Raw genomic sequence first — 17,307 nt, 5'->3', positions numbered from 1 at the left:
GAACAGGGAGCCCTTGGATGCCCTGCGCTGGAGCAGCAGCAGTTGCACGCCCATTCTGACACTCTGTGTTATCAGTCTGCAAACAGAGGAAGCCTCAGGGTTTTGCAGGTGGGAAAGGCTGCACTTCTCTGCTTGTGAATGAGTGGCCACGTACCAGCGCCAGGGATGCCCTACGCTGTTATTCAGCCGTAATCAGAAAAGTGCTAAAGTGATTTTGCATAATGAATCCCACAGAGGTATCCCACTGAGGGCAGGATCGTGGGGTGCGAGCGAGAGACTGTTCCTATTTCACAGCTGGGGAAATGAGGAGCTGATGGGAGCATGAGAGAAATTCAGGTTACGCTGAGGGCTTACCCAGCCTCATAATTAGGGGCTATCCCTTCCATGGGAAAGACCCGTAATTATCTCCTTGCTCCCAGAGGAGAATTAGTCATTGCTGGCCCCAAAACAGCAGTTGTTATTTTGCTTTTCTCACCGCATTGAGGCCCATCCCTGCCCACGTGTCCAAACTGGAGGCAGCCCCAGACCGATGCGAGATTTCAATGGGCTCCAACCCCACCAGGCCAGGCTCTGGTACCCCCACATCAACCCCTCCTCGGGCTCTCAGTGTGCCAGGATCATGCTGCCAGCTGAGGTGCACGCAGGGGAAGCACATCTTGGGTGCAAACAGGGGCTCAGCTCCCCCAAGGTCCCATTGCCAACCCTGGCTGCCTATGGAAGAACACAGGGAGGGGGACAGAGCCGTGCTGCTCTGGTGTTGTCACTGCACACTTTTACCCTTAGGAGGGGAGGGGAGGGAAGATGCTGCAACCAGCACCAGAGCTAGACTCTAACAGAATACCCAGCACCACAGGTGCTCCACACCACCACTTTTTCCTCCCCATTCCCTGCCCATTTCCTAGATTTTCACCCAGATTTGCAGCCCAGCCTGCACATCTGCTCCTAATCAGCAAGAAAACCCAGCCAGGAGCTTCACGAGGTTTGAAGGCTGGGGGTTATCTGGGTAGCGAGGAAGGAAGCCAATAATCTGGTGAGCAGCTCCACCTGCCTGAGGCTTGAAAATGAACTTGGGCAGAGGGAAAGCAGCTTGGGGTCAGCTCTGGGGTTGGTGGTTCTATTGGGATACAGCCAGGGATGCTCTAGGGTGAGGGCAGCAGAATGAGGCTGTACTTATCTTGAGGGTGCGAGGTGGATTCTGGGGTTTGTTCTGCTTCCCACCAGCTGGTTTTGCAGCCTTGTTCTGTGGTGGGTTGCTGCTGGTGGTGGGGAGGAGAGCTGGAGGAGTGCCAGGAGGGTCTTGTGGGGCAGCAGTGGGAAAGCAGCCCCCAAAGAGCCATCAGATGCCTGTTTCTAATAGCACACCCCAGGAAGGCTGTGAGGTTTAAAGGCCATTGGGGTGAATGAAGGAGCACCTAAGAACTCCCATGGCATAACAACTTGCCCAAGGGACCGTGTGGTGTTGCTGAGTATTTTCCCTTTCCTTTTTTTCTTTTTTAAACCCCGCGGAAAGTAAGATTTGCAGGATTTGCTTGCACCTCTCAACATCCAGGAGCACCCCTGGTCTGAGGCTTATCCCTGCTGGATGATCCATGGCAGGTCTTAAAACTTGAGTTTAGAAGATAAGAGGGAGAGAACTGGATGACTGAGAGCAAAGATGCTGATGCTTCGCCTGATGGGTCTTCTTCCATCACTTCTGCACGAGGCACTGGATGAAGCTGATGGTGTGCGATGTGGCAGGTCATTGGCTCCATCTGCAGTGGTGGGGAGTTCTGACCAAATTTTGGGTCGTGGGAGCCCTCTGCTGAGCCTGTTGCATCTGAAGGCAGCAGCCCTGTGAGTGCTTCTGCATCGGGTGACAGGGATGGGCTGGGAGAGTGGGGTTGGGTCAGCACCATGGTTATGGCACCAGCTGGCTGCTCACCATTAGGATGAACGATTTTTTGCAGTGTGTGTACAGATTTGAGGCCCAGAATATGAAGCAGCTGTGAATCAAACTCTTCTGGCTCTCATGAGAGCTGGTGCCCCAATCCCTGGATGATTTGATTCCATGTGCCTGAATCCAATGGGTTTGGCAGAAGAAGGCTCCTTCCCTGTATTTCCACCCTCCTCCTCCTCCCCAGAGCAAGGAGCCTGGTGCATGGCACGGCCTGGTGTGTTCTTCACAAGCAAGAAACAAGTCTGGCACGCGGGGGATTTCTCAGGCTGTATGGTGAGATATAGGGAACAGCCTGAATACCTGTCCCTGTGTAGTTGCGCCTATATGAAATGGATGAGTTTGCATTCTCTTTCATCTCCCTATATATGTGAAGGTAGAGAAAATACCTTCTCTCCTTCCTTAGTGAACCAGTGGCCTGCTGTAAAAGTGAAATGCCTCTGACTAGGCTGCTGTATTTCCATTCCCCCAGAGCGGGGCACTGTTGGATTTCATTCTGGGTGTAAGGGATTTTAATCCTTTTCTCTTTGCTTCCACTAAAGCTCCTCCTGGAGAGGCACGAATTCCCCTTTCAGGGGGGATAAAGCCATGCAAAGTGCCAGCAGCACTCAGCACTGCGTGAATCCTTCCCTAAAAAAGAGAGCAAAGAGGAAAACCATCCAAACTCAAGAGGCCAAGGCAGGGAGGTATAGATCTCCAATGAAAAGACCCATGGGTACCCAACCCACTGCATTGCTGAGGGGCTGAGGGGCTGAGGGTGGGCTTTGCTGATTTAATGAAGCTGAAGTCGTGTTGCTTTTCCCCTTGCCAGACAGATATAGATACATGGGTATGTATTTTTATGTCACTTCTCCAGCACTTGGAAGTGGTAGGAGGTATTTGCTGCCCTCTCTGCTTGCTGGGAGCTGGCTGATGGTACCAGCAGTGACCCCGGTGGGCAGCTGCTCCCCCAGTTTGCTGCCTGTGTGTTGGAAGAGGGATGGAGGAAGCAGGCCTGCACCTTCCTTGCTCTCTGCAAAGTGCTGATTTTGCAGCTCCTTGCGGCTCTGTGGCTCAGTTTCCCCATTTATAAGGTTTCCTTGGATGGGGTTTTGAGGCTACACAATGCGATTCCACCCCAGTCTTTCCCCATGCTCCTCCATCTCTCCTGTTTGCAGGGGCACTGTTTGCTTTACCACCCCCACCCCCTTTTCACCACCACAATCTTTGATTTTTTGAGTGGATCTCCTGATTTTTCTGAATAGAAACCACCTCCTTCTCCTTTGCTTACCAGAGGTTCCAAAACTTTCCAAGAATGAGGTGGTCATGTCAGCATCCCTGCTCTGATCCAGAGGTAGAGACGAGGTGGGTGAAACTTTTCCCTTTGCTGCTGATTCCTCAGCCTTTGGTCAGCACAAAACCCAGCAATAGCCCCTTCACGGGGAGGGGGGAGGCGTGGGGGTTAGGTAAGGGCTGGGGATGGATGCTGCAGTGTCCTCCTTCGTGGGAGGCAGTGAGGCATTGCTCTCCCCAGGGAGGAAGAGCAGATGTGTGCTCAGGTCAGAGGCGGTGCTGAGAGTTTTCCATTACTGATACAGAATAGCCAGATTTTGGTGGCTGAGAGCTGCTGTGCTGTGAGTTGGGGTTACGCAAACGCAAGGAGAAGGTAACAGGAGGGGAACAGGAGCTTGGCTGTGAATGGAGCAGTGTCAAATTGGGCAATGAAGAAGCGGAGGGTGGAACATCATCGGGGTCAGCGCGGGATCCGGGGTGGTTAGCGAGGAGGAGGTGGTGATCAGATTGCCATACCCTGCCCAGGCAGAGGGATAGCATAGCACGGCCCCTGAGATAGGAGCAGGCAGAGAAAGTGATCGGGAAATATTAGAGAAGGGGCAGTGTTGGGGAATGAGGGCTCAGTGCCTGGGGATGTTGTCCTGGGGGTGAGGAGCTGGCACAGGGACTGGCACCCTGCTCCCGGCTCTGCCCTTAATGCTCCTCATCCCAGTGTAGACTGGGGATGGAATTTGCTATGGACATGTCCAGTATTCTCAGCTCACCCAGTCAACGTGGCTTTGTATCAGCACTGGAAAGGCTGCAGTGCACAGAGATGTGCTGGGGGGAGCTTGTTCCTCTGCACTAGTGAAGGGTTCTTCTGTGTGAGCATCCCTCTCGCCAGAGGGCATGGCAGTGAACTCCCGAAGCTCAAAGAGTATTATGTGAAGCTGGGGGTTGAGCTCAGTGATCTGTGTGGGTCCATTCCAACTCTGTGGTTCTATGTTCCCAGCTCAGGATGAGAGGAGGGATGATAGCGGCTGCAGCATCAGACAGGCATCAGCACACTGCACACAAACCAGAAGGGAAACGTGGTGGAGTAAAGCAGGCAACACGATGCAAACCTGCTTGAACTACTTTGGACTGACTGAGCTTTCCAACATCCTGCTTGAGGTTCTAGATGCTAGGATCTGAAACAAAGGTGCATGCCCCTTTTTTTTCTTTTTTCCCCCCTGCACTGTTGCCCAGCATTGCCTTTGCCTTGCTGCCAGCCAGGGACCCATTGGAGCATGCAGGGTGCAGAGCTGCTGGCACTTGGCTGCAGGCACGGCCAGGCTCAGGCTGGTGCTGGGCAGATGGCAAGCAGGCCAGGCTGCATGCTGCAAATGGCCCCTAAGAAAGCTTTCGTTTTGCTGCCCAGAGCTCCTCTTTCAGGCTTGGTGTTTCCAGGGCATCAGTGATTCCCCACAAGCAGAAGCAGCCCTGGGGGTGATGGGGATGACTGGCACTCTGGGGAGCCTCAGTATGGTTGGTGGTACCCTGTCCTGGTCTGGATAGGTGTGGGCAGCCAAGATCTTGGAAGAGATGGGATTGAGCTTTGAAGTTTTCAGTGATGAGCAAACCTGATTAAGTCCTTGTGTCACACAAAGCATGAAAATAAAGGAGAAGAGAGAACCAAGTGGGACAGAAACCAGGTAGAAAGGTGGTGATGGAGGAGGCAGAGTGCAGGAAGGAGGGAGAAACACAATCCACCCAAGTGGGTACATAATTTATTTGCCTATTAGCTATTAATAAGCTGGCCTTTTGTATCAAGTCTCCCGACGTTCTTGTAACAACTTCAGGCCTTTCTGCAGAGCATCACCCTTTCTGGGTGTTCCTGTGCCACTTGCCATGCTAACATGATTCTTGATATGTCCCTCGCCCGGCGCCGTGCCTTCGTTACCACCATTCAGCTGAACAAGTAATTAATGTGATTCCCCCACTACTGCGCTGTAACTGTAACCTCTGGGAAATACCCATGAGGTGGGGATACCTCCTAGGGGCACCAGGCATGCCTTGCTTTGGGTGGTGCCTGAATGATGAGGGAGGTCTTTGGGTCTGCCTGGTGGAAGAAGAGTGGCCAAGCTGATGACTTGGGTGAGCAATGGACCTTCCCTTCCACGTCTTACCACCCATGGTCGCTGCAGGACTGGGGGGGTGATACCTGATACCAAGGTGCACATCAGCTGAATGCAGCAAGGAGAGGTGGAGAAGACCCATCCATCATCTTAGCAAACTCATGGCTGTCCTGCTGAGGATCCAGCGTGTGCCTTCTTCCCATCCTCCTCACCACGCTGAAGATGGACAAAGAGACAAACGTAACCCATCCCATGGATTCCAGGGAGTGAAATGCACTTGGAGGCGTAGTCATTGGGTAGTGACCAAGATGCCGTGCAGTAGTGGTGGAAGGACTCATCAGAGCAGCTGAAGCCTCCTACTTCCTTGGTTCTTTGTGGCTCAGGGAACTAGGTAGGCCCTTTCTAATGGGAACACCCTTCTGTGATCTCGGGTTGCCTCACCTCCTCCCTGGTGCTGCTGGATGCTGCCACTCAGAGCTGGGTGCGTGGCTGATTTTTGAGTTTTCTTGCAGGAAGGGATGCTCCGTGCCTCCTGGGAACCCCCCCCCGAAAGGCTCCCTGGGACGTGGAAGTGCTTCAGGTCAACCCCAGTGTATTCACCTGGCATCCCTTGGGAAGCTCTTAGTGGTGAGAAGAATCCCTTATGTTGTGTGTGTGATGTCCGTGGAGCAGTGATGGGGACAGCTCTGCTCTCACATTCTGAAGCTGTCCCTTGGGTGCTGAGCTCATGGGTGCTCCCATCTCAGGGCTGCTCCCCTCTCAGGGTTGGTTGAGGAAGAGTTTTGGTTTCTTTGCACCCCGGAGGTGTGCCAGTGCAGTCAGCACAGCTCTGCTTGCAGCGCCGTGTTTCTTCCCTATGTTTCCTTTAAAGCCAAGGACAGCAAGGCAAGATAGGGTTTCACGAGGGTATAGGGTTTCTGAATCTGAGTCTTTCCTGAGACAAACTCTTTCTAATCCTTACCTGCGTGTCAGAGCCGCGCAGACACCAGCACGTCCGTAACCACCCATAGGATCTCCTATTGCTGGAGGAAGAGCTGTAATTTCGGCTGGCTGCGGGTGAGTGAGTGCTGCTAATTTTCTTTATTTCGCTTGTAAAATTTGGCACGGTATTAACGATATCATGAGAATATAACAGAGCCCAACACCTGTGGGAAGTTCCCACTGCTCTTAAGCCACTCTTAATTTTATTCCATCCCCAGTGGGATGGGGAGGAACCACCTGGTTGACAAGGTTCCCGTTTATCTCCTGATAAAATGGTGCTTGGCTCATGGCTGTGTACCCGTTGTGCTGATACAGGAGTTCTGGATGCTCTTGGGTTCCTGCCTGAGCCCAGGCAGACACGCTCTGTGCTTTCCGCATTTACAGCCTTTGCTCCTTCTCCAAGACTTAAATAAAGTAGTTACTCTTGGCTGTGATCTTTTTAATGGCTTTGAATGCTTTGCAAGTCTTCCATTAGAAAATGATCGGCTGTTGCAATCTGCTTTATTGCAGAAAGAAGCACTGAAGACACGAGGAAATATTACTTGCATGCAGGCTGATCACGCTGAACCGTAAGGGCTAGGGTGAAATAATTCATTGGTCTTTCTGGCAGGCGGAACTCTATTGCTGCCAGGCAGTTGGTTCAACCTGAAAAAGGGGCAGGATGAATTCAATGCGGAGCAGATTACATCAGATTCAGACTGCAGTAAGGAGAGAGGGAACGGGGTCTCTTTATGTTGGCTTGACCTCACCTAGAAATAAAGGGATGTTTGAGATGATTGAGTGACCAAGCGTGGGGAGTCCACTGAGCCATGTGGGGTTGTGCAGCGTTTACCCAATGATGCAGAGAATTTGGGGAGGATTTGTGTAATTTTGGGTCACTTCTGTTTCTGGTGGACGTGGTCTCGGGCTGGCAAGATGGAGCATCACACCAGCTCACAGGGAGGTGTTTCTCTTTGGGCATCTTCTGGCATGTCAAATGCAGGGGCTCTCCTACGTTCTGTTTCTGTTGTTCTTCACTTCTTCATTTGCTCCACAAATATCTCTCAAAGAGTTGATCTCCTTCCCACGTCAGGTTTCCAAACATCGAAGCGAAACACTGCAGCTCTTACAGCCGGGCTGTGCTGCCAGCCTGAGCCCTGGTGAGTGATTCCCCCTTCACGTGGGAGATGGAGCTCAGCCCTCACTGCGATGGGCTCCCAGCTCTGCAGGGCTTGGTGGCCACACCGGGGCACAGCGCTGGGTTGGGCCGTTTCCCTTTCCAAAGGTCATGAGAAGGAGATTGGGAAATTGCTCTGAGGCAAAAGCCAGCTCCTATTTGGCACAGGAGCCCAGGGCTGCTGGGAGCAGAGGGGCTCAAAGGGCTGCTTATCACTCTGAAATTCCTTTTCCCTACACCTGGAGGGAGATTTTCCAGAGCTGATTTACCAAAGTCCCCACGTGATGGTTGTATCTGCAGGCAAAGCAGGCAGGGGCTTGGAGCAGCAGTTCGGGAGCCTGCATGGAAGACAATAGGTGATGCTCACAGTCCTTGGGACAGAACCAGGAGCCGCATCCAGCAGCCTCTGTTCTGCACCAGGTCGGGGCTACTTTAGCCCGTGTCCAGGTACAGACAAGGTGACCCCACTGCCTGATCTGTGGGGGAGTGGCAAAACAAGGGAAGATGTGAACTGGATGGGAAAGCACCAAGGGGCGCAGCTCTGGTTTGCAGAGCTTCAGCAGATTAGGAGCCAACAGCAACTGCAGGCTCCCAGGAATGGAGGATTTTTCCATGCACTGGGGCAGAGTCAGTACTCTTCGGTGTCCGAGGAAGCGCCTGCTCGATGGGACCCGTGGCTGAGGGATACAAAACCCAGTGCTCTGCTGCTGGTGGGAGCATGGGAGGGTCCAAGCAGGGCCAAATGGATGCAGCCCGTGTCAAAGCAGCAATGTCCCAGCTGCATTTGGCAAAGCAGCCCTGTGAGCAGCTCTGCAAAGGGGAACAGAAAGGGCCACGTTTGGGCATCAGCCCCATGTTTCTCTGTTTGGTGCTGCTCCTTCCTCACCCTTGCTCAGAATGCAAAGGCCACGCACACATTGGCAGCCACGAAGGTGGCAGGCTGGGAGCGAGCAGAACCCAGCGAGGGAGCAAAATCCCATTTCAGGCACAAGGAGAATGAGGGCAAGGAGTCCCACCGGGCTCACGTGGGCACTGGCATCGCCTTTCTGCCCGGTGCAGGGCGGGTACGAGCGTCCCACAGCCAGACACTGGGAGAGGTGGAGGAGGCAGAAGGACCAGGACCCCGGGACTGAGGCAGGATGAGGATGATGCAGAAGCTGGGTTTGTTGCTCCCTTCCTTTTTGCACTGGGTTAAAAGATTGGAGGGAGGGGGGGAAGAGGAGAGGTTGTTAGGTGGGTTTGGGGGGTTTGCTGTGTTCCTTCTGTTGTTTGGGTGGTTTTGGGGTGGTGGTGACCAAGTTGAGTTTGTCCTTGGGGAAAAAAAGCTGGGGAATCAGAGGGCTGCTCCGGGACGCTGGGTGCATGCTGGGGGTGTCAGGAGCCAGGGGGTCCCACTGATATAATCTCAGTCCTTTTAAACCTTAATTCTGTTCTCGCTGTGTCCCAATTACGATGTCCTTCCCTGGATAGGACAGCGAAGCTGTGGTGACCGCCCTGGGGCTCCGGCAAAGCACACAGTGCTGCCAGCCCCCAGCGACCCCAGCCCCTGCCCCTCCTCCTCCTGCTGCCATTGCTGCAAAGCTCAGGATCGATGCAGGTATCAGCGTGACCCACTTAGCGGCTTCCTATTGCTTTCCATTTATACCATCCATCCACTTTTGGCTTCGGCCGCAGCCTCCCGGGAGGGTTAGTGCTGATGGCAGCGGGGTGAGGACGCTGCTCGTCCCCAGCAGCAGGAGGAGGTCGCGGTGCCACTCCCCAGGGCTGGCCATCCCCACAGCGCTGTGGGGCAGATGGGGGAAACTTTCCCATCGATTCGCCATCGACTCGCCTCGATCGCGTTACCTCCAGCAGCCCATTCAGCAGCACCGCGAGGCGCCGGGTCATGCATGCCTCCAGCTAAACGCCCATTTAAACCCTTCTTTTATTTTCTTTATTTTTTCTGAATCAGGCTAAAACTCTCGTGCTGGGTGTGGGGAAGGTGGGGAGGGCTTGGATCAGACCCAGGCGATTGCAGCCTGCCTCGCCGCAGAGCTCATTTCGCCCCATCTGTCTTTTCCTGCTGCCCGAGTGGCTTTGCAGCAGCTTTGAGTGAGCACCTGCGATGGGGAGCGCTCGGTTCCCTCCGTGCAGGGGTGGCTGTGCTCAGCCCCGCTCGTTATTAAATTGCTTCCTGACCCGGTTAATCCGTAGCTGATTAATTTGGGCTGGGTATCAGGAAGGTTTCATCTGTCTCGTGGTGTGGACTGTACGTACTGGGTTCTCTGTTAATCTGGTTTATATATATATACATCCTTCCATGTATACCCTATATGTGTGTGTACATCCTATATATATGGAAAAATCAAGAGGGAGGATGCACACTGGGAGGCTGGCTGGGCACGCTGGCAGTGAGGGCTGCCTCCATCCTGCACTAGGAATCCAGCCTGCAAGTTTCCTCCTGTGCATCCTTCTCCCGGGGCTGCTGTGTGGTTATGCAGCATGTGGTGATGTCATGGCTGGGGAAACTGAGGCGCAGAGGAGGCTGCAGCTCATGGAATTTGGTGGCTGCCAGGTCAGCCCAAGCATGGCTTTGATGGTGTGATTAAAGGGTTTAAATGTCAGGGCTCATCCTAACCTCTCCTCTTAAAAGCAAAAGTCTCTCTACACGTGTGGGTGTCACAGACAGGACTTTAAGTCTGCTGGTGCCAGGGGCCTGGGGAGTCTGTAGCTCCTTTAATTATCATTGGCTTGTTAGCCTCAGTGCTGGAGCCAGCGCACTGACCCCTCCATACATGGAGGGATGAAGATTTGTGCTGTTCTCCTTGAGAACTGCAAGCCTCCCTTGTTTCCCTCTCCCTTCCCCAAATCCTTCCCTGGCGCTGGATTTTGGGACACTTCTGATTTGGGGTTTTGCTGATTTAGGGACAAATCATGCAGTGTTGAGATATACAGAAAAGTGACCCTGATATCTCATGAAGATGCCATAGAGTCAGCCCAACCCAGGAGCCACGCAGCTACAATTAGCCCTGCACCGCAGCTAATTAGTTCTGCTAGGGAAAAATAGCAGGGGCTCATTACTGCACTAATTTGGCCTGTGAGCTGAAGCTTGGATTTGGCTGGTGCAGAGCAGAGCACAGCAGCTTGCAGAGCTCTGTGCAAGCATCGCTTTGTTTGAGAGCTAGGGATCAATCCAGCAAGGTCCCCCTGCAGGTCCGTCCTTTCCACCCATAGCAGAGCTGTGCGTGCAGAGCTCCGCAGCCGCGCTCTCTGGATGCCTGCCCCGGCTGCAGGATGCCCTCAGGAGCAATGTTGTCCTCGGGATAAATCCCAGCAGATGCCAGGAGCTGCTGCTGCTGAGATTAGTGGGACGGCAGCGTGGGAGGAGGATGGGACACCTGGCTGGGGTATGGAAATCCTTACACATCCCAAGTCCCCTCCACTGGGCACAGAGTGGTTTAACACCTTTCTGCTGATAGATCCCCAGTGCGGAGGGTCTCTTGGGGTGCAGGAGGGGACGTGTGGAATGACAAACCAACCCTGTAGTCTGGGAGATGCCATGGCCCATTTCCATTGCTGGCTGTAGGTGCGGATGTTCAGAGCTGAGCTGAAGATGCACCAACCCATGGGTGTCAAGCTCTCCTACAGGACACTGTGTTTTAATGTGCTCGTTTACGTCATGGGTGGAAAATAGCTGTGAGGACAGAGCAGGGAGCTGGAGGGGGGGAAATGAGGATGACCAGGTCCTGCAGGAGCAAGCGAGCAGCGATGTGCAGCAGTTGAGGCTGTGGCACGCGGGCAGGAACGTGCCCAAACGCAGCGGTGTGGGGAGGAGGAGGATGTGGGCTCACCAGGTTGGGGGTGGGACACAGCCCCATGCAATGCCACCCAACAAGGTAGGATGCATGGCAAGGATGCAGCGGGGTCAGGAGGAGAGAAGAAAAATCTCAAGTTTGTTCGGTGACTCACGGTGACATCCCACAGGGCCACTCCTTCAGTCACTGCTCGGGGTGACAATCTGATGGCACTGTTTGTCCCCTCTCTGCGTTGTCCCTCCCAATGCCATGTGGGGCTGTGCTGGCTGCTCCTTGTCACGCTGGGGGGGGACAGGGGCGTCCCACGTGGCAGTGGCTCCATGGCCATCCCCTCCTGGAAGGGAGCCTGCTGCATCCATGGCCACAGGCAGGAGGTAGGTGGGCACCTGGGGATGCTCCAGCCCTCGGGCTTTCCCTTCTCTCCTTTTAAATGCTGTTAGTATATATTAATACTAAACAAGCCCGACTGCCTGCTCTAAATCTCTGTCCTGGTGCCAGCGGTGCTCAGGTCCCCGTCCCCCTCTCCACCTCCCTCCTGGGCACCGGCTCAGACCTCACCACGTCACCGAGCAGACCTGTCCCCGCTGGACCATCCGGAGCATTACTGGGGATTAAAGGTGGCATCCGCCAGAAGGGACCGTCCCTCCCCCCGGCCCGCTCCCTGGCGAGCGGGTGGGGGAAGGAGGTGGGGGGCCTGGGTCTCCCCGTTCCCCCTTCCCGATGGACCCCCGGCGCTTTGTAGGGCAGAGCAGGTGCCTTTCCCCGGGGCGACGGCGGGGCCGAGGCTCCAAACCACATCGGATGCTGCCAAAGCCAATCCCCGGCACGCTGGGCTGCCAATTATACAGTGAACCAAATAGAGGAGAGACTTCTAAATGACATTGCCTGCTTTATCCCAACGGGACCTTTCAAGGGTATGGCTGGAGTTTTTTCTTTTTTTTTTTTTTTTTTCCTCCCCTCTACACGTCCCTATGTGTGTTTAACAACTCTCCTTCCAGATGCAGAGAGCATTGGCACCTCCATGCTCTGCGTGGGTAAGTCATAGGCGGTGGCGTGGGGGGGCTGCGGGAGAAATCATCGCGTGTCTCGTGGAGCAGAGGGGTGATGGGGAGGGGGTGGGGGGAGGCAATTCAGCACCCCTGCTTCTCCGTGGGGACCTCGGAGAATGCAATCACTTGCCCACGTGTACGAGGTTTGAGCGGGGATGGGAGCAGAGCTGGGGGACGTGCGCAGGGGAAAGTTGGTGCGTGGTTTGCAGAGGGGCTGGTGGACACCACGCACCCAATTTCCTGATTTGCCATCAGGATTTAATGGGAAAAACGCAAGCTCTCTCGCTCTCTCGCTCTCTCTCAAATGACCTTTGTCTTTTGCAGTTTCTCTGCCTTCATTTATTTATTTATTTATTTATTTATTTCCTTCCCGGCTAGGGATTTTGGATGAAGCGTATTAGTTAATCAGATTCTGAGAAGCAGATGTTAGGTGATTTAGGAGGGGGGAAAAAAAAAAAAAATGAGGCGACTTTCTAGCTAGAGCCTGGAGCGCGCGCTTTGCAAAGCGTGCGGCTCCGTTCCGGCTTGGAGAGATTGCTTTGCGCCTTTGGGAAGCGCCGCTGGTTTTGGTCTAAATTTAAAATGAGACAGAAGAGGTGTTCTGGGGTCTGGGAGAGGGGACGGGCAGATGCCAGCACGCTATGGGGTCTGAAGGCACTGGGAGGAGGGTCACAGCACTGCGTTGCCTGTGCAGCCCCCGATGGCTGCAGATGGGGCTGAAAAGCATGGAATGGAGCTAAGAAGTGCCATTCAGCTTCCTGTTGGGAAGGATGAGCGTGACTTTCCCCTCCCAGCTGTGACCATGACACGCAGATTGCCCCTCTCAGCTCCTTGCCTCTGTTCTCCCACGAGGGATGGTGCCAGGGCTCAGATTGTTCTGCACGTGGGCTCCAGGGCAGAGCCAGATCCAAGGTATCACAGTCTCCTCCACGGCGAGAAGTCTTGGGCTGAAGAAGCAAGGGCTCAGGGGTTTCCTTGCACACTGTTAGGAGTTAAGCACCCTTAATGTTCTTAAAACCAAGATCATCTCACGGTGCCAACTTCAGATGCAATTTCACGATCAGCTTGAGCTGCCCTAAGGTTGCTCTGGTGTTGAGTGAGGTTCCAGGGCACGGGTTCCTTCCCGGGCTGCAATAGGAGTGAGATGCTGTGTGCATGGGGTCAGTTCTCATTTGTCTCTTTTGTGCTTTTTTTCTCCTTCCAAATGAGCCTTGTTCAGGCTGGGTTGCTCTCAGCATCCTTTCTTCCAGCCTGGCTGCTGGTGCTGTGTGGACACAGGGATGTGGGCTGCCCCATGTTGCTCTGATGCTGCATCTCTCCTCACTCACAGCAGCTTTGAACTGTTGAAACCTCAAGTGTGAGCTGAACCCATGGAGAGCTGCAGCACCAAACCCTGGCTAACTCCATCACTAGGACTCAGTTCTGGGGCTCCTTGTCTTTGTAACAGGTCTGAAAAACACCACTGCTTCCCCTAGCTCTATTTTCAGCCACGTTGCCCCCAGATGCTCCTCTGTTAATGTCTCCGTGTGAGAAAATGGGTACAAAACCAAAGCTCCGAGGTGATACCTACAAGCTGCCCTTCCTGCTCAGTGTTTTTCATTCAAGCAAAGAGATGGGACTTCATTTGGGAGCCGACGTCCATGCTTTCAAGCTTGCAGTGCTCATAGGGAGGGCTTGTAGCTGACAAGAATGCTAACATCTCCTCCTGGAGCAGATTTGGGTTTCGAGCTTGTCCCAGCCTGCACAGATGAGCGTTCTCCCAAGGGAAGTGGGGGGAGCGATTCTGAGCCCCGGTGGCTCTGGCTCAATGAGGTGGTTCAGGCACCAGCTGTGTGCTCACAGCCCCAGTACAGGACTGGTCCCCGCACGGACGTGGCCTGGATTGCGCTGCTATTCCTGGCAATTGAGGGCATTTGGGTTTTTCACTCCCTCTCGCTGAACTTCGCTGGGTAAGAAAGCCAGCGTGCCCTTGCCGATTAGTGGGCACGTGGAGGATGGAGCAGAGCCACGTGTCCTTATGTCCAAAAGGCACATTTAGAGGGGAAAGAGCTGAAGGGGAAAAGAGGGGGGAAAAAAATGAGGGGGGTGGCCAGGATAAAGGCATTTTGGGTGTAAATGTTCCCAGGATTTCTCTCTGTTAACCTCACATTTCTCTTCTTGCTTCTCCCTGAGGCAGGACGGGCAATTTCCTAGCTCCATAACTTGGCCTGGTCCCTGGGCTCAGCACAACAGAAGCATCCTGCTGGGAAAGCATGCACCCAAAAGTGTTTCGGGGATGTTGCCCCTTGCACCTGTCAGAGTGGTCAGGGAAAAATGCTCTCCAGCCTCTCTGAGTGAGCCAAGAGTTGAACCCTCATCTTCTTCCTTATGGTTGGAGGTGTCAAGTTGGCCATGGCGGGGGGGAGGTGGCTGGAGGATGTCACCTTGTTCACCACCCACCCCAAGTTCTAGATTGGTAAGAGGAGTCCCAGTTCATGCCCCTCCTCATGCAGAGCAGAGGGGTTCTCCCAGGCTGAGAGATGCATCCTTCTCCTCCTGACCTGCCTTCCTCATGGGTGGCACTCCTCAGAACTTCTCCTGGCCTCTGCTTTGGGAACTGCTTCCCAAGTGCCAGGTGACCCAGCTGCCCAGTACCTCCAGTTTCATCAGTGACGCTCCCAGATGGAGCAAGGCTGTAGCTAACCAGGCTTTGGGTGGGTGGGCAAAGGTGGGACACCAGGACCCTCCCTCCTCTGCTGCTGCTGCCTGACCTTCTGTCCTTGGGTGCTGTAGATGAAATTGAGAGGTTAATGGTGATAACAAAGCCACACCAACAGGGCCCGCAGGATCCAGAGCTGAGAAATACGCTGGAAGTATAATGCTGATGAAATTAAGGGTTGTGTTCAGACACACGGGGTTTTCTGACCTCAGGTTTTTTTCGTTCTCTTCAGTCAAGCAAGGTGAGCCATGTGCACCGTTCATCTGTCTCCCTGTCCGTTTGCTTGCAGATTCTCATAGCGTGGGAAAGAAGCAAGCTGCCGGCGTTCGACCCGGGGATTTATGCTGCTAATCTGATTAGTGTATGATGGACGTGTCCAGTTGGAAGGAGATGGAGGTGGCACTAGTTAGTTTTGACAACGCTGATCAGATCGTGGAGGATCCCTGTTATTCAAACGACCTCAGCCCCGCCAGCCAGGCACGGAAAGGCCATCCCAGCTGCGCCAACCTCCTCTCCAACTGGAGAATCCTCATCAACAGTGAGAACGCCAACAATGAGACCATTTTCTCCAGGTTCTCCGCTGAGTTCAGCGAGCACCTGGTGGGGGAGCGGGTGGGCATGGAGGAGGGGGACCAACGAGTCATCATCAACATCGCTGGGCTGAGGTTTGAGACACGGCTCAAGACCCTCAACCAGTTCCCGGAGACCTTGCTTGGGGACCCAGAGAAGAGGATGCGTTACTTTGACTCCATGAGGAATGAATATTTCTTCGATAGGAACAGGCCCAGTTTTGATGGGATCCTGTACTATTACCAATCTGGTGGGAAAATCCGGCGTCCGGCCAATGTACCCATTGATGTCTTTGCTGATGAAATCACCTTCTATGAGCTGGGTGACGAAGCCATGGACCAGTTCAGGGAGGATGAAGGGTTTATCAAGGACCCTGAGACCCTCTTACCAACCAATGACTTTCATAGGCAATTCTGGCTGCTCTTTGAGTACCCCGAAAGCTCCAGTGCAGCCAGAGGTGTAGCTTTGGTCTCCGTCCTGGTCATTGTCATCTCCATCATCATCTTCTGCATGGAGACCTTGCCAGAGTTCAGAGAGGAAAGGGAGTATAAATCCACCCAGGAGCTTTCTAGGAATACGACGGACACCATGCTGGCCCACAGCACCTTCACAGACCCGTTCTTCGTCATAGAGACTGCCTGCATCATCTGGTTCTCCTTTGAGCTGTTCGTCCGATTCATCGTTTGCCCCAGCAAGACCGAGTTCTTCAAGAACATCATGAACATCATCGACATTGTGTCCATCATCCCCTACTTCGTGACGCTCACCACTGAGCTGATCCAGCAGAGCGAACTCAACGGGCAGCAGAACATGTCCTTGGCCATCCTGCGGATCATCCGCTTGGTGCGGGTCTTCCGGATCTTCAAGCTGTCCCGGCACTCCAAGGGGCTGCAGATCCTGGGGCAGACCCTCAAGGCCAGCATGCGGGAGCTGGGTTTGCTCATCTTCTTCCTCTTCATCGGCGTCATCCTCTTCTCCAGCGCCGTCTACTTTGCAGAAGTGGACGAGCCGCAGTCCCATTTCTCCAGCATCCCCGATGGCTTCTGGTGGGCTGTGGTCACGATGACGACCGTTGGCTATGGCGACATGTGTCCCACCACCTTGGGTGGGAAGATCGTGGGCACTCTGTGTGCAATTGCAGGGGTGCTGACCATTGCGCTGCCCGTCCCCGTCATCGTCTCGAACTTCAACTATTTCTACCACAGGGAGACAGAGAATGAAGAGAAGCAAATTCTACCCGGGGAGGTGGAGCGAATACTCAACAGCGTGGTGACGGGCAACGACAGCATGGAGTCTCTCAATAAGACCAATGGGGGTTACCCTCGAGACAAGGCCAAAAAATGATGCTCGTTGCCATGGCAGAGCTGAGCGCTGTCAGGTGGGGTGGGTTGGATAAGGCATGCAACATCTGCAAGCTGTGTTTTGTTGTTTTGGTTTTTTTTTTTTTTAAACCAAATGTGCTGCTGCTTTTTTTTTTTTTCTAGACATTTTTCAATCTCTGATTTCCCGTGGCTGTTCAAATAAATACCATCTTTCTTATCTCTCTTCCCTGCCCATCAGTCTGCTTTTTATTAGTTGATGCTCGTCTGTTTGACATTCAGCTTTCCTGACCACAGCATCAGAGCACAGTTCCTCCATGCACGGAGATTTTCCCCATTTACTGAAAGGCAAAAAGGGGAAAAATGGCCAGAAATGCTTTGCTTGGTGCCACCCAACTTCCCAGGGGCCGAGCTGCTCCCATCCCTCTGCTTTTCTCAG

The 17,307-nt window shown here is 53.8% G+C and overlaps 1 protein-coding gene and 2 long non-coding RNA genes across 3 annotated transcripts; all 3 read left to right on the top strand.

Annotated features, from left to right (window-relative positions):
- On the top strand, positions 1,090-5,623 carry LOC110388103. The gene is made up of 3 exons (XR_002432782.1): positions 1,090-1,144; positions 3,207-3,277; positions 4,197-5,623. It is a non-coding gene; the product is annotated as an uncharacterized LOC110388103 (long non-coding RNA).
- LOC110388104 lies at positions 5,832-6,912 on the top strand. Its single transcript, XR_002432783.1, has 3 exons — positions 5,832-5,928; positions 6,274-6,357; positions 6,793-6,912. It is a non-coding gene; the product is annotated as an uncharacterized LOC110388104 (long non-coding RNA).
- KCNA10 (potassium voltage-gated channel subfamily A member 10) lies at positions 15,013-16,941 on the top strand. Its single transcript, XM_021376905.1, has one exon. It carries the CDS (start codon positions 15,343-15,345, stop codon positions 16,891-16,893), a length of 1,551 nt encoding a protein of 516 aa, XP_021232580.1. The 5' UTR covers positions 15,013-15,342; the 3' UTR covers positions 16,894-16,941.

This window comes from Numida meleagris, chromosome 25 (assembly GCF_002078875.1).
Source record: "Numida meleagris isolate 19003 breed g44 Domestic line chromosome 25, NumMel1.0, whole genome shotgun sequence".
NCBI classification, from domain to species: Eukaryota; Metazoa; Chordata; class Aves; order Galliformes; family Numididae; genus Numida; species Numida meleagris.
Note: the sequence above shows the minus strand (reverse complement) of the source record. Positions and strands in the feature narration are given on the sequence as shown.

Excerpts from the sequence above, each read along its gene's own strand:
- KCNA10 (XM_021376905.1), top strand. The coding sequence starts at position 15,343 with ATGATGGACGTGTCCAGTTGGAAGGAGATGGAGGTGGCACTAGTTAGT.